This window comes from Strigops habroptila, chromosome 8, assembly GCF_004027225.2.
Source record: "Strigops habroptila isolate Jane chromosome 8, bStrHab1.2.pri, whole genome shotgun sequence".
Taxonomy (NCBI): Eukaryota; Metazoa; Chordata; class Aves; order Psittaciformes; family Psittacidae; genus Strigops; species Strigops habroptila.
This window is the reverse complement of record NC_044284.2, coordinates 44,539,447-44,555,913: the sequence shown is the minus strand read 5'-3', so window position 1 is coordinate 44,555,913 and position 16,467 is coordinate 44,539,447. Positions and strand designations below refer to the sequence as shown.

Genomic DNA, 16,467 nt, shown 5'->3' with positions numbered 1-16,467 from the left:
TCTTGCTACAGCATCACAGACTTGTACTAAACCTATGCTTAGCTCATCTTCCAGAACTACAGTAGAGCACTAAATAGTAGAGCACTCATTTTCTCTCACTAAAAGGAGCCTCTTCTAGAAAAAAACCTTTGCTAGCTAATTATGTCATTTTAGTTTATCTTTGTGCCCTTTGCTTTCCTTTCTCTGAGTTTATCTTGACTTTCTTTTTACAGCAGTTCCCATGGCATTAGGATGCTGTAAATTCAGCTACGGTTCATAATTATCTTTGAAAAACATACATGCATAAGTAGCTACCAGGAATATCTATCTTGTTTGTTTGTTTTCATTATAAAACTCCTAAGAGGGACCAGCACTGTCAGCATCACAAGACTGATGGTTTTGAGGGAGGCCTCCCTGGAGATAAATAAAACTTTCCATGTGTCTGTGAAATGAAACAAAGGGGGCCTGCTGACCTATATTTATCATTACAGACCCTTTTGAGTAACAGCTGTTTTCTTCTGAAGAAGAAAAAGTCCTACTCAAGGTACTATATTTGTCATTTGTTTGGGTTTTAGAACAGTATTAAATATACTTTTTTTTTTGTCCAATTATTTGACCAATGGCAAGAGTAAAGGTGCAGATTCTCAGCTGGTATGAAGAAATATAATCACACCAGGGGAGAATCTAGCTGCAGATGTCCTCAAAGCTGTTCTCTTTCTCTAACAAAGTTAGTAATACAGAACATAGGAACATGCGTATTTTAAATACCTGAGAAATCTGGCATCCAGACACACTAGTCTAGTTGATTCTATGATTAGAGGTTCCCTAATCTGAAATAGGATCATTTCCGGCAGAACTGAATCGTGACTCAGGGAGAGACAGTCAAAGAACAAGAATAAATAATTTATCCAGAAGAACATACTGACTTCAGCCATGAAATTGTGTTAGAAAGTTGCATTTCACTGTATTCACTCATTCATGTGAATGTCAATGACAACAGGAATGCAGACAGTTTGTAAAAAATGGTGCTGACAAGCTCCAAAGCTGCATTTGATATTGATACAGAGACTGAAATACATTATCAGCATTACTAAAAACATTTGATTTATTCCTGAATCGCTGTGCTTCACAGTTTCTGACACAGTTAGAAATAGCACATGCCTGGAATTTGGGGGTCAGAGAAGGATAATGGAATAAACCAGCAAGCATCATACTCCTCACAGCTACAAAAGTGTTTCCTGTCTCTTCCCCAGGTAAAGCCAAGAGCTTGGAGATGGTTGTCAGGACACTGCAGCTCAGCAGTGTTTCCTTGTGAGTTCAGATCTCTGTGCACAGTAACACTTTGGATTGAAATGGCAACAATTACAGCTGGTATTGAATTGTAAGTGAAGTCTTCACATTTTGCCCATCAATGTACTGATGATAAGCTGAATTCTGACAACTTTTAAAGTAGATCACTTAGGATTTATTGAAAGTTAGTAAAGCAGACAGGGAAATTCAGATCAAGCAGTTCATATATACCCTGAATTAGTAATGAACATAACTTTTCATTCTCAGGAACTGCACCTCTTCACTTTTACCACTTACAAAGGAGGAAGAAAAGGGAGAAATCTTAAATTCCATGCAAAATGACTGAATATACATGTCATAGTTACAACTAAATCCCGCAGCCACTTGTTAAACTGAACCAATGTTTAAGATTTCAGAAATTTTTCTCATGTTTCAGGGTATGTTTGCATTAATTCTGAAAGAAAACTGTGTATACTGATCATGAAAATGACATGTCTGACTTCAGGACTAAAGAAGTAAAAGAGAGATTTCTCTTTCCTCCTCTATAACCATGGAGAATACACTAATGATCGGTAGAACTGAAGGTTATTCTATCTGAGTCTGAGAGCTGTTAATTTTCAGATTCTTTTTCAAAATAAATGTCAGAAAAAATTTAGAACGAAGTTTAGTAATGAAATTGGTATACCATAAATATTTACAAATAAAAGTAGAAGCATTATATATACATATACACATCCATGTGACCTGATACTTAATGACACACATTGTGTTAAAATAGCATTCTTGGGCCTCTGTTGCTACTCATTTGGTTGCAAAAAACTAGAATACAATTATTTGATGGCAAAACTAATATATACAGCATAACTTAAATCCAGAGAACAGACACATGTAGTAAGAAAACAGTACAAAATGTACCCAAAAATTTAAATAGGTATTCTTATGTTCCTCTTAAAATATGCAATAGCTAAATTTTAATTATGCAGTGGCTGTAGTTAAAATCCCTGTAACTTTACATTATACCTAATAAAGTTCCTATGTGTTTTGCAGTATGAGAAAATACCACAAATACTCTGTGCTTAGTGTAGGAAATATTGCAGAAACATAAATCATAAATATGTGCGAAGGCTAGGTATATAGATTCTAACTGTGATGAAACTCTGTCCTAAATAATACAGGCCAACGATACACAGTGGCTATTATCAACTGGCATCTTATACACATTTTTTATGCAGGAAACTCAAGTCTTTCTTCTAAATATGATTACAGTTCTTGCTTGGGTTTAAAAAAATACTGTATGAAAGCTTTACATTATATGTCTTGCCAATATATTGCCTACTTCTCTATAATAAATGAAATTAATCAGTGGCTACAGAACTCTGACCTGGTGTAAGTGCATGTTACTTTGCTTTCCACTCATTTACACCTGCTAAGGATTTGGATTGTAAAATACATACGAGTTGCAGCAGTAGCTAGAATTTATGAGGGTTCAGTTTCCCTGTTACCAAACAGTAAAGTCTGGTCGTACACCTTTAAAATCATTGACAGTGAAAGACCGTGACCGTCTCCTAAGGGTAGGACGACTGGGGTTTCTCCCCTTTACCAAATTTAAATACGGATCAGATCTCAGGAAGCGTGGGTAGCTGTCTTGCTCCATCAGCCTGTAGACCATGTTTTGTGCTCTATCAAAGGTGGTAATGATGGGCTGTCCAATATTCTGACTTGTGACTTCTTTGGTATGAAAGTCCAAATTCACCTGGAGAATAAAGAAACATGTATTTCTTTAATATACATTCATGCATTTCCTGTGTTATTATCCATAGCAATGATACTGTATTTTGATGAGTCTTTTCTGATGAGAGGACCTTGAATCCCTGATACAATGGGGTATTTATACCACAGAAATAGTTAGTATGTTCATGTTCAGTAATGGCTGTCAGAAAGTCTTCATAGATGTGTCATTGGCACAACGAAAAACTGACAAAATAGAAGGTAAAAAGTTTGATGTTTGACTAAAAGTAACTTTCTAATAGTGATCTTTATACAATTGCAGATGTCAGGCTTTGCAACACCAGACTAATACAGAACTTCATTCTCATTTAGAATTCATGTAGAACTTCATCTCATCAGACTAAGTTACTCAATATTCAAAATTTCTGGTTTCTGTGTAAAGTTTTGGTAGTAGGAAGGTGGGAAAACTCTAATAATTGAAATATAAAAATTATTTAAACGGTTTCTGAAGGCTTTAGATGGGAAAAGGATTATTAAAATGATCATTTATTCCAAGTGTCATTGCCTTCATCCTGTGAAGATTTAATTAGTATGAGAATTTTATTACAGTTTCAGGCACTTACCTAAACATGATATTTTGAAAAAATAAGGTAGAATACATACTAAAAATTGTTGATTCAGTCAAAAAGTGACTTCTGTAATATGCTTTTTTTTTTTTTAATTCTCTAAGATACACCTGTCATTTCCATAAAGCTAGTTAAAAAAAAAAAAAAATCTAAGAACTGAAGGACAATTAATGATGATAAAATAGTCCGCTCATCAAACCTAAGGTTTTATGATCCTATCACAAAACTGTGCACTCCAAAATGTGTGTGTAAAAGAGCTCTGCTGTACAAGATGTTAGTCAGAGAAAAGATGCAAGTTCCAGAGCTGCGTGGTGTGAAATAAGGTGCTGTTGGCTTGTCTCAGCTGCTCGGCTAAGCCCAAGGAAGGAAGTCTCCCCATAGCCAACTGCTTCAAGGGAACAACAGCGCTCACACTACCCACACATGCACCAAATCAAAAGTATCACAGATTAAGAAATCGTTATGTTACTGTTAGTTAAAGTACGACTTCCACACCCTGTACCCTCCCTAGATTTCCTATTGCTCACCTTTTCACTTATGTCAATCTTGTAAGCGCTGGCAGTACCAGTGCTTGATACCCTACCATAACTGCTCATAACTCTTTGAAAGTGGACATTTCCTAGGAAAAGCAGATCTGAATTTTAAATATAATCTATGGACCATTTTGCAATCCTTAAAACAAGAATTACACCTTTTACACTCTTGTTACAGGGAAGTAGAAGTTAGTGTGTAACTTTTGCTATTCTGATAAACAAATAAGAAATAATGCGGAGGAAAGGAGCATTGGCAAGTAACATATCTGATCTCAAACTCAATAGAATTACAGGAAATTATAAGTGCAAAAGGCCTATTGGAGAGGCTGATGGTGATTTCAGTGAGACTTCATCATCTCCCAACTTGTTCATCACCTTTGTAGAGCAGGCAAAAAGTATTCCTTTTGTTCATTTCTGAATTCTTTATAACATGCTTCAGTAATATGAAGAAATTGTAAATATGAAAACTTTTTGCACTATTATAGTAACATAAAAAGGCCTTGCTGTTGAAGAGAATTGACGTACCAACATATTTTTGTGTATGTGTGTCATGGTTTAAGCCCAGCTGGTAACTCAGAACCACGCAGCCACTCACCCGCTTCTTCCTTCCCCACTCCCAGCTGACAGTAACGTACCAAGAATATGCAATTAGAGCTGGGCAGTAAAAGGGGGGAAGGACCGATCGAGAAAAGACCATGCTTAAAACAGTTATTTTTTAAAGGATATGTTTAATTTTAATAGTTTATTCTAGTCTCTTTTAGTCCTTTGGCTATTTAAAATAAAAGCTTCTGAACCTCAGTTATGTAAAAATTCAATAGATGATTACTGGTTTAAAAGAAAGGGACAATAGGTCTGTTGTTCTGGAGGTAGCTTTAAATAAAGACAGATACTTCACAAATTCTAGCTAATATGTCTCCTTGCAGCTTTAATATTTAGCATCACTGTTTTTTCTTAAATATACCCTGTACATGTGTATATATATGCTGCCTTTACAGACCTCTAGGAATCTGTGAGTCCTATGATATGATATTTAAACTCTTGCTCTGCACTTAGAAGAGTAACATGGAGGGGGTATTGAAAGGAGTATGTGGGACAGTGAGAATAATCTATGCAGTTGCTTCCACATTTCTTTCCAAAGCTTTGACATTTAAGATACAGACTTCTTATGTCGGTGACTACATGATTAACTGTTGCCTCTGCATATGGGCATGCACTTCTTAAAAGCAGATTTCATCAGATGCAGTTGTGTCAAATACTGTATACAATGAAGAATGTTTTTACAGTACCTCTTTTGGAGCATCTTTCTGTATGAATGTTTCATAAATGGTCTTAGCTTTTGGCAAAAGTTCATGGGCAGTCTTGCTCTTCTTGTAATCCTCACAAGCTATCCAGAACTCAATGTTCTCCTCACTGAACTCAGTTTTCAGAAAATTCGTAAAGGCATCCAGTCCAGCTACAGAAACGAATGTTGAATTGCATTAAAAACCCCCATATATCCTTATCAAACAGTTACTCTTTTCACACAGTCTGTGCAAGGCAACAAAATAGGTTCTGCTCCCTTTGAATTACATCACATTATAGATAATTACTTTAAAATACATAAAGGCTTTCAAATAAGTGCAGTTCTTTCATTATGATCCTGAGTAGTGTAACTTCCGTTAGAGAATTCTCAGCATCTGTAAAAATCCACTACCAAGATCTCGTTAATTTAGAAATAGAAATAATCAAAACATGTGGATGTTTGTGGAAGTGACAGACTTTGTTCTGGCTGAATATCAACTTGGGTTGACTGAAACACTATTTGAATCTTTGTTCGTAAGTAGACTGTTCTCCAGTAACAATTTAAAATGAATGGCTTTTAACATCTTGATGGTTTGATTTATCTTATTTTTATTATGCTGAAGATATTTTCTTTCCAAGTATGCTTAATCTGCAGAAGTAATGCAATTGTATTGATGTCAGCTGTTCAAGGGGCAGATTTGAAAAGCACATAGTGTCCAGCATTGCACCTGGAGGGGCATATGTGCATTTGATAATTACATAAGCAACAGGCCCTTTCAAGCGACGGCCAGCTTTGATCCTATCACTGTTTTACAAACTGTACCAGAAGTGACAAAGTCTGTTCTTAAATACATAGAACATGTTTTCATTTTTAAGGTTTGGTCTTATGGTCAGGAATATTTGAACAATACTCAAACAAAATTCTACTGTTTATTGAAGGAACTCCTTGCTGTCTGTTATATTACTTTGTTCAATAAAATACAAAACTTAAAAGCTATTTTCAATTATTTTCAGTAGTTGACAGCATGCTATAGCCCAAGCATAGGAAAGCAGAAACACACACTGCTACAGATAAGCCATCCTACCTACTTTAGGTAGCTGCCAGGTCTATTTAAGTGTACAATTGGATTTTATGATTTTCCATCATTTTTCCATCCCAACAGTATGCACAGAGAGGGAAAAACTACTAACCTTTCTCAGAAAGCAGTTTGTCAAAAGACTCTCCCCATTTCACTGCTTCTTCAGGAGACACGCTGCTTAAGAAACAGAAAGTGGTTTTAAAGAATTGTGCATATTCTGTATTTATGAAGCTGCTGTAACTTGTGTAATCTGTTACCATTATTGCTTAGGACTGTTTCACAAAGCCTTTGACTAGATCACATTACTAAAGGATGTAATTTTCTTAGAGACTTCAGAAACGTTTGGTTTCATTTTTTCTGACACTTTTCCTGCAGAGTTGTACTTTTCCCCCTGTTTAAAATTCTGTCAGAGCAGAGATTTTTCTCTTCAGTGTTTTGTGTTGTGCTACTAATTAAGCAAATTGATATCATGCAGTATGGTAAAACTCATAAGGGAACCAGGTCAGTCACCTATTTAAACTTAAAAAATATTCTTGCAGAGATTTGGGTTTGAATGTACTTGGTCTGAGGCTGTGTTACCACGAGAAGTCTATAGACTGAAGACAAAGTTGTAGCAATATGGTTTAGGTGATAGTCTTACAGGGTAATAGCACACGTAGCCTGGTTTGTTTATCACAACATTATGTTGTTCTGAGACATTCTGCTCCATTTATAAAACATATTCTTCAACAAATATATCAAGTTGCACGTATTTTACTTTGATTTCAAATATTCAAATATATTTCAAATACTTTCTTCATTCTGAACAATGAAGAAAGTAAAAAAGAACAGCCAACATCACTCATGCAATTACAGTTTTGGAAAACCCTTTTTTTGTTTTTGTATAGATTAACCCTGAATGCACACCTCAACAGTACTTTGATTTTTAGCAGACCAGAAATGGAGTAAGAGATTAATTTTATCATGCTAGGAGCAGGGCTTAAGTTCCAAGCCTGAAGGTAAAGTCAATTATTATCAGCTGCTTTAAGAATATTAATATTTAGTACCATTTTCATGCAAGGGCAAAGCACAGTACACTGGAAGCATCAATAGGCAACTCATCTGGGGTTAGTTGGTTTGAACAACTTTTTACGGACTGAGCACTTCTTGGATATGATTCCCCCTTCCTCGTGGAGGCTTGCGATTCTGTTGCCTGATTCGCAAAGTTTGGGTTCCCTTGGCAAAATCTGTAGGCACATGACTTTTAGGTGAAAAGAAATTCCAGTCACTTTGGGAAGGAATTAAGCCAGTAATGACCTTGGTTTTGCATAAAACTAGAAGGAGTATTTTTTATTATTTTAATAGGTGCTGCATGTCTCTTAGCTGGTGTCATTGCTTATAGGAATGAAATTTTTAACTAGAAAGAGACAATGGTTCTCAACAGGTACAAATGCTGGAGAACTGAAATTCAAGATATGAGCATAGACCAGTAAAGTAGGAGGATTCTGGCGTCAGAGAAAACAAGAGCTCATTCTCTTACAGATGTTTTTAGTTATGAAAGTACAAAAAGTGCAGTTCTCTGAACTGTGGGCTTGTAAGTCTGGGAACAGTGGGTTCCTATAGTTATAGGAATTAATTTGGTCATAATGAAAGAAAAACCCTGATGACTTCAGACAACCTATGTCGTCCACAACTGCATGGAACGTGGAGAAGTTCTTCACTGAGTTTGGAAACTTGGTGTGGATTTCTGGTTTTCCTTCAGAAACTGCACCAACCCAGTATCACCATAGATCCCCAACAATTGGGTGCAGCAATGAGTTGCTGCAATAGACGGAAACCAAGATTTGTTCAGCTTTACCTCTTTCTAAAGATGAGAAAAAGCTAATAAACAGGTCAGAGGCATTTCCACTATCACCACACTGACCATCTGCAGTGTTTCATTAATTTTTTTCTACTTACGTTAGTCAGTATCTCTGTGTGAAGAATGGAAATCATAAAAACTCAGTAAACAATCATTTAAGTAATAAATCTCAAACTACTATTTTATTATTCAAAAAAGAGTAATTATCTTTTATTTTTGTTTAAAAAAAAAAAAAATTACCCCTCTCTAATCCATATGTAAAGATTGGCAAAAATCTACCAGTTTCTCTTCTATACCACAAGAAGGTAGAATCCTTGTTAGTCAGGCACCCAGCTGAGAATAACACGGTAAAAGGCAGTTAGCTGAGAAGGAAGTGATAGTCTCTTAAAAGGGGGGAAATCTTCAGAGAATTATTTATTGCTATAATATCTGTCTCTAAAAGTGCCTTTTCACAGATTATAAGAATGCACTGATGGCCATGTACTTTGAATGAGATACCTGGAGTAATCAGACACCCACCACTGCCTGCATACAAGTGGCATGGAGGCTGTGCTTCCTCTTCGTAGATGCAATCTTACCTGGTTTTACATGTGTGGAACTGAGAAATGGAAAAAGTGTGTTCTCAGTGCTGGTTTAGCTTTGTTTGTCATTGTAATGTCTTGTATTCCTGAGTGAACTGTAAAAACATTGAATTAAGGCTTCTACCAGCAGCAAAAGAAGAAAGAGAGAGAGGGAAAAAAAATGAAGTAATGAAATGCCCTACAGGCGTGGACTCAGAATCTGGAAAGTCTTCCAGATTCTGAGTACACCCTATCATTTGGATGGGCATGGTATTTGGACAAATGAGCTATAAACATTGCCTAATTACCCTGATGCATCAGTGCAAATGTTCTTGGACACTTTTTCATGGGTTCTAGAAAGAGTATTTGGGCCTCTATACCATTTCTACCATGTGTTCACAATCAGTAAGGGCTTGTAGAAGCAGTTCTGGTCAAAGAGAGTAACTGCTAAACAAAAGATAGTCCCAAAGATAGTAACTGCTTAAACAGGGTTCACCAAGTTCTAAAGACAAAAGGGCATGGGAAGCACTGAAATATTCTGAAGTGATCTGTGATGGAAAGAAAGGGGCAGCAAATTTGTTTAGGCCATGGAGTTGCAGTACTTCACAAATTCCTTCTTTTTGGTCATGACCTACAAATGCAATTCTTAATGTATCAGTGAGATCTTCGTATCCCATTGAAGTCAGAAACTAAACTCTTATTGAAGCCAACAAAACCAAGATTTTACCCTGCATCTTTATAAGAAATAGTATAATAGGGACAATATTACAACAGTAGTTAAACTTCAGTATCTGAATTTTGGAGACAAAAGCATTCCAATAATTACTGCAATTATTGAGGAACTATGCATTCAGTATTTGACATGTATCTGGCATTTGTACATCACAGAATTCTATGGGAAACCTGCTTTCCAAGTAGCTGTACGATTTCCCTGTAAGCAGTAATTTGTCAGCTATATTTCTGCGTTGATGCTTGCTCCATATAGTCAGCTGACTAATAAAAATGATGTTGGCCTGAGGAAAGGTTTAAACGTATCTGCAAGCGTATGGGGACCAGTCTACACTTCGTGGTGTGAAAACACTTGTGGTGAGCTATCTTGGTGCATACCAGGTAATTCTATAGTGTTTGCATGCTTGGGTTAGACTGCTAAATTTAAATTTAAATGGAACTTGAAAACCTTATCCTCTGCCAAGTCTGAACACACACACACACACACACACGGATGCCGGAAACATTCTGACTCACACAGGCACTTCTTGAAAGGAATCCCCATCGACTCAGTCTTTTATAACACTTACCTTCCTGCTTTTGTCAAGTTTTCAGGTTTAGCAAGATGATCACCTTCATGGAATTCAGGTTTCTGCAGGAGAAGGCTCAGCCTATTTCTCTTCTGCTTAGCTCTACAACAGAATTTGGGTAGTTTTTCAAGCAACCTTATTGAAAAATAGGGGGGTTTCCCCTCAAATATTATCTTTGACTAATATCTCTGCTTCTGCATCAAAGATTCACGTATATTCACTCACCGTAATGTTGATGTTACTTCTCCTACTTAGGTTATTCACATTAGTGATTTTTTGCTTTATAGCTTAGCACAAATTTACATAGGAAGCATTGGCAAAGAGAAATGAAAATCTTTTCATTTTCACTATCTTTACTTTGAAGATGAAGGGGTGAGATTTCACACTAGAAAACATAAACAGCTGGCTCAGCATGTTCAACTTTTAAAGTTGCACAAAGAAAAAGGAAGTATTGCTTACTGTCATTTGAAATTTTTAAACAGAAACTTTACCGGGTCATATTCAGGCTTTAAAGAAGCATTTCTCAGAACATGTTGAAACCTCTCTTTCCTATTTTTTTAGTTTATTATTTGTTCCTTGTTCTTAAAAAAATATTTCTGTGATGAGTATTTTGTGTATATGATTTCTAAGATTGCAGTTCTTGAGTTTTCATGAATATCTAAAAAAAAAAAAAAAGATCTGTGCCCTAAATTCATGCCTACAAGCTATGTTAGAATCCTGTATGTAAACAGAACACTCAGTGTCAGCATGACCTTAAAACTTACCCAGGCTTGCTTGCTTTATGTGGCTCTTCTTTAATTGTTGATTTCATGACTTTGTAATAGGATTTATCCTTTGAAGCAGAAATGTTTAGTTGGGGGAATAAAAGAAGCGGATTCTCCATCTTCCTCTGAAAAGGGTTCCCAGTTTCAGAAAATGTTTCTTTTACTTCCTTACAGCAGTTACATCTGGTGTGACTGATGCGCTCAGGAGAGCTCTCACATGCTGTATCGGTTGCCTCCAATTCACCGTTGAGCAGTTTCCAGAGCAGGTAGTAGGAAGAAGGAGGTTCTCCACCTTCACTGCCACTGCAGCTGCACGTACACAGGACTTAAAGTAGGGTTCTGGTTTTACACTCGTCATTTAGGGAAGTGAGATTGCAACTTTGCAAAATGGCCGTTGACCATCCAGACAAACAAAGCAGGGAGAACCTCCCGGGTTTCTGCTTGTGGAAGCTGGCATTTTACCAGACTTAGGATGACATCAACATATAACATTATCTTGAGCTCTTAGAAGAACTTCTAACTGACCTTAAATTGCTCTCTACAGCCTCCAGCAGTGCCATATGCTGGACAAATCAGTTCTATCAGCAGCATGCTAAATTGAAACTCAGGCTTTCTCAGAGTCTCCTGCAAAAACCAGACGAACCTGTGGTTGATCAGATATTTTGTAAGCAGAGATTTTAATTTTTGACCCATTTTTCAAAAGTTATGGGCACCTACTCTCATTTCAAGATTCTCCACTTAAAACTCCTCCTTTTTCTACTGTGGCTTTATTTTCATTTACAATCTCCCAGACAAGATAAAAAATTCCTAGTTCAGCAGGGAAAAAAAAAAAAAAAAAAAAGGAGTTTTATTTATTTGTTTGTTTTGACAGTAAATAACCAAAAATTTCTCATTTCAGTTTTCATAACGTAAAAATGTATTATTCACATACAAGCTTGGTGTCGGTTAAGTTTCTTAAGTACAATTTGTGTTCATTTTGTTCAGTTCTGACAATTACTGCGACGTGGGTAAGTTCTGGTGACTGTCCCACCATGGCCTTTTCCTTGTGGCTTACAGAGATAAGAAGGACAGGAGGAGGTATTAATATTCAAAAGAGCTAAAGAAAAAACCTCTGCTGGGACTACAAATTCCTGAAACATGACAAAAAAGATGTTATCTATTGTGAATTTTTTAAGAGAGAAAAAATGGAAGAAAACTCACATGTATTATATATGTGACGCCTATTTTAAAATCAGACTGAGTGGGAAATAGTGCAAAACCACATTTTGTAACCCAAGGATCTTTAAGAAGCAGAGCTATGGTTTTAAAATGCAATTTCAGATTCAGAGTAGACATATATCACATCCTGCTTCTTTTAAACTGGCTTTAACCACAGCTGTCTATAATAATATATTCTGCCTTTTACCAATAAGTAAGTAAATATATAGAATGCATGATTTTGTTTTGCTTTTCTGCAACAGTGGTATTCACGTGAGCTTTTTTCTCCTCCTATTATGTGCATATAATACTGTCTGTTTACATCTACCATAATTTTAGTATCTGGTGATTTCAGTTTCCGAAAAATGTTGTTAATTGCAGCCTCAGCATTTCATATAAGCTGATTTAAGAAGATTTGTAGCATGAAAGATCAGTCAGAAGTGAATTATGGTGGCCTTGCCACTGCACCATGTAACTTATAGGTGGAAATGACCTGTTATGTCATTTCTTTCAGCATCCACCAATGATGGCCTCTCCTCAGCATACGCGTGAATGGCTTGTCCAATCCACTCTTAAGTTACTCTAAAGCAATGGGTGTTATGTCTTAGATGCTTGAAATTTTATTCTACTATATTGTGTTAATAGCATCAGTCCCAAATGCAGCAGTGTGCTGTGCATCTCCTGAGAATTAATTCAGAAATTTGAATAATTACGATCTTTCTTATTTTTATTTTCTACTTCCCCTCCCCCCCCTTAATAGAAAGCTAATATTAAATCCAAGCCCTGAAGCAGCAAAATTGCATCACAGTCAGTCTGTGTTTTGTCAGCAATGGTGCTGGTGCTGGTAAGTATTTCTGTTTTGCACCGCAGGCTACAGTAGTTATAGCAACGTATTAATGACCCTGTAAATGCTTCTGGGCCATTTCGCACACTGCAAGATGACGATATAGAAATATGCATAAGTTATTTTAAGCTAGAAAAAGCAGACCCAAAATATTATGCTGATGACATGACTAGAGACCTAGAAAGTTCTACACAAATTTGAGATGAGAACTAAATGTTCTGATTCCCAACTACTTTTCTAACCACTGAAATGTATTCACAAATCTTTTGGGAAGAAGACTACAGATTTTTAAGCCCTCAAATCAAGATTATGTCTGCAAAGCGAGAACAATATTGACTTACTGATTTTTTACTTGTAGAAAAGAATAAATATATTTTTTCAAGAGCTTTCATAGTTAGATGACTAAAAAAAGTATTTTCAAAACAACCTTCATGTGACAAAAAATCAAAATTGAATTGATCATGAAGTGCAGGAGAGATAGATCATGAAGTTCCTTGAGATGATGTCATGATCTCTTTGGGCCTTTTCTTGAAAAGTGAAAAGTGTCTGCATTGGCTTCTGTAGTGTTTCATAAGGTCCTATCAAAGCTGACGATCAAGCCATTCTTGACTTGTGTAGACCCAAAAGCTGCCCTCTGTGAAAGAAATATTGACCGATACCATTAGCAATAAGGAAGCTGTATTATACACTGAATATGTAATTTCTTTTTTAAGTTTAGCACTGGAAGATTCAGACTTTCAGTTCAGCTGATGTGAAGCCCTGATTGAGGCATTCAGCTCAGCACAAAGAATTAGAGCACGATGAGAAATTCTTTGTTGGTAATTCAGCCACATCTCTCTCCAAGCTACTTTTGTTCCTTGCCAGCTAAGCGTAAACTTTGCCTCCTTCATGTCCATGCTCATGTTCTAGCTCTGCCTAGGCTCCTCCACAACCAAGCTCCTCCACTGTTCTTATTCAAATCCAGTTTTACCAGTATGATTTTTGTGGGGTTATGTTTGTTTTAGTTTCTGCTGAAGGGAAGCAATATTGATCTTTGTGGGAAGGGAAAAAAAAGCAACACAGTCTCTTTATTGCGTTGTGAAGTATAAGCATGCAAAGAAACTTCACTGAAGGGCATGGGCTGAAAAGTTGCATTTCCATATTTCTCTTTCTTTTTCCTGCAAAGGTCTTGAAAAGTTGAAAATTAAAATCACATGTTTTCAATGAATTTCATTGTTACTGTTCTTCAGTAAATTCCTAACAATTTATCACTTCCTCAATATTTATGCTGTTTTTTCCTTATTGGGAACCAAAATTGGACCTACAATTTAATGATATGATCCAACATATGGTTGTTCTGTTTATCTTCAGGTAACAAACCATTTTTGCTTCATGAAGGACTACTAAAAGGAAAAGTTTTATTGTAAATCTCAAGTAGAGGAGCTTGCAGTTTAATTCAGTGGTGCATTTAAAAGATTCATCCTAGTAGAGGAATTTGGCATGTGGAATACTTCAGAGTTAGTGGAAGAGAAGTATTGTAATGCCTATTATAATTCTCATTATAAAACCCTCTACTGTTGTTTCTGTTTAAAAGGAAGGAAACAAAATTGCATTGCTTCAGTATGGGTCACTGACAAGAAGAATGTAACATTTTGCATGCAGGGTCTGTAGGTCCTGTCAGCCAGGGACCTCAAAACAGTTTTGTTAAGGCACCTGTGATGAAAACTCAAGCTTGGTGCAGGCTTAGGAATCTTTGCAGTTTCAGCAGAACTTCTGCTGTGGAAAATATTTACATCTGTGCTAAACTAAATTCATTTATTTTGTCTTTGAAAGGTCAAAATAAGAAAGTGAGTCTGCAATGTTCTCAGCTGTATTCATTTCCTGCCTGCCCCATGGGTATAGGGCTGGCATCTCTGATTAGTTCTATTTACATATTACATACGTCACTGTCACAATTAATCTACAGGAAGCTGATTTCTTAGTTGAACCACTTAGTGTTTACAACCAGCTCTCCATAAATGTATAGCAATGACATGGGTGCTCTTTAGACAATTGCATTTTAATGACCAGCTTCCGGAAGACACTCCCATGCACTTTAAAATGTGTTTTTTCAGTGCGGTATTCACAGGAAATGCTGAAGGCAGGAATGTACTCTAAATCCTGCCCAAAATATCCTACTGGAGTTGCGCGCTACTGGATTTGTTTCTGTCTTACAAAAACCCAGAGGGATTCCTCACATGACAACCTGCTTATTTTTCAAAGGGAAAGATTTTATCAATCTATTCTAACAGTGCAAGCAACAGCAAGTATTTGGCTGAGCATTCTCTGGTCCTTCTGTGAAAGGTGTGGGAGAACAGAATGGAGAGACTATTGCTTAGTCATGCAAGAGGCCTGTGGCTCCTGGCCCACTGAATATTAGCCATAAAATCAAACTCCCTACAGCAGACAAGGGAATAAAATCTGATTTTTATCAGAACATAGCTGCCATCACCAAACCATTGTGTGGTTTAAGCAGAGCCCTCATGTTGAGTGTCAGGCATGTCCTCACTCTGCTTTTCCAGTCAATGATGCAGGAATATCACAGGGATGCTGCAGCACAGGTTGAACTGCAAGGGCAGGCACTGTCAAACCTCCATAATGCAGAAGCCATAAGGAGTGTTTCATATTTAAACAGCAGCTCTGCAGGGAAAAGGGCTACCCCAGAGCTGGGGGAGCACTCAAAACAGGTTTTGAAGGTCACATCTAGGTATTTAGGATTAAATTAGGTAGGATCTAAGAGTTTAGGTTCTACTGTAAAGCCACCCTTGATGGCTGCAGTGTTGCATCATGTGCTCCCTCAGTATAATATGGCACTGATACAGATAGATACATCTAATTCTGCCTACTTAAAGCACAGCTAAGATTACTGCAGTAATACTTTATTCAGCTTATATACTACATTTTATTCACTGTTACTTCTTCCTGATAGTGCATTGATCTGATGCCATGATTTAGCTGACATAAATAGTTCTAGGATTTACAAAGCAGTATGGTGGAGTGTTTATCAGAGCAGTAAAATCCTTGGTACCAAAAACCTGAAAAAATTAGCCTCACTCCTCACTAAATATATAAATATATATGCATATGAATATATAAACATATGATCTTCAAAGTCTGTTGAAAGAAGACAGCATCCAAAGATTTTAAAGCTCCTACTTTGATTTTTTTCTTCAGTAATTACCAAGGAATTTCACCAATAAAATTAGATATAACTTATTAATAATGCCAGGTCAAATTTGAGTAAGTTCAAAATCTTCAGAATGACTGAGAAATTTTCCAGGAAGGTTCAACTCTTATTTGAGGATCGAGAAAGAGCTGTATTCTAATGTATAAGTTGGGGCAGTTTTATTTCCTAGGTGATGAAAATTTTGCAGTAGTAGTTTCCTTTTGCTCCTCCCAATCTGTTATAAATCTTCTCTTGTGAGGAAGG

General features: G+C 36.5%; 1 protein-coding gene across 2 annotated transcripts; it reads right to left on the bottom strand.

The window, feature by feature from the left end:
* Positions 1-918: 918 nt before the first annotated feature.
* On the bottom strand, positions 919-11,525 carry RGS18 (regulator of G protein signaling 18). 2 transcript variants are annotated; one of them, XM_030495080.1, is made up of 5 exons: positions 10,979-11,525; positions 10,215-10,316; positions 6,629-6,693; positions 5,443-5,609; positions 919-3,022 (listed from the first exon to the last, which is right to left on the bottom strand). In XM_030495080.1, the coding sequence occupies exons 1-5, from the start codon at positions 11,095-11,097 to the stop codon at positions 2,768-2,770; spliced, it is 708 nt and encodes a 235-aa protein (XP_030350940.1). In that variant the 5' UTR covers positions 11,098-11,525; the 3' UTR covers positions 919-2,767. The 2 variants fall into 2 exon arrangements, with proteins under 2 accessions (XP_030350940.1, XP_030350941.1); XM_030495081.1 differs by having other exon boundaries at positions 6,629-6,690.
* Positions 11,526-16,467: the final 4,942 nt, after the last annotated feature.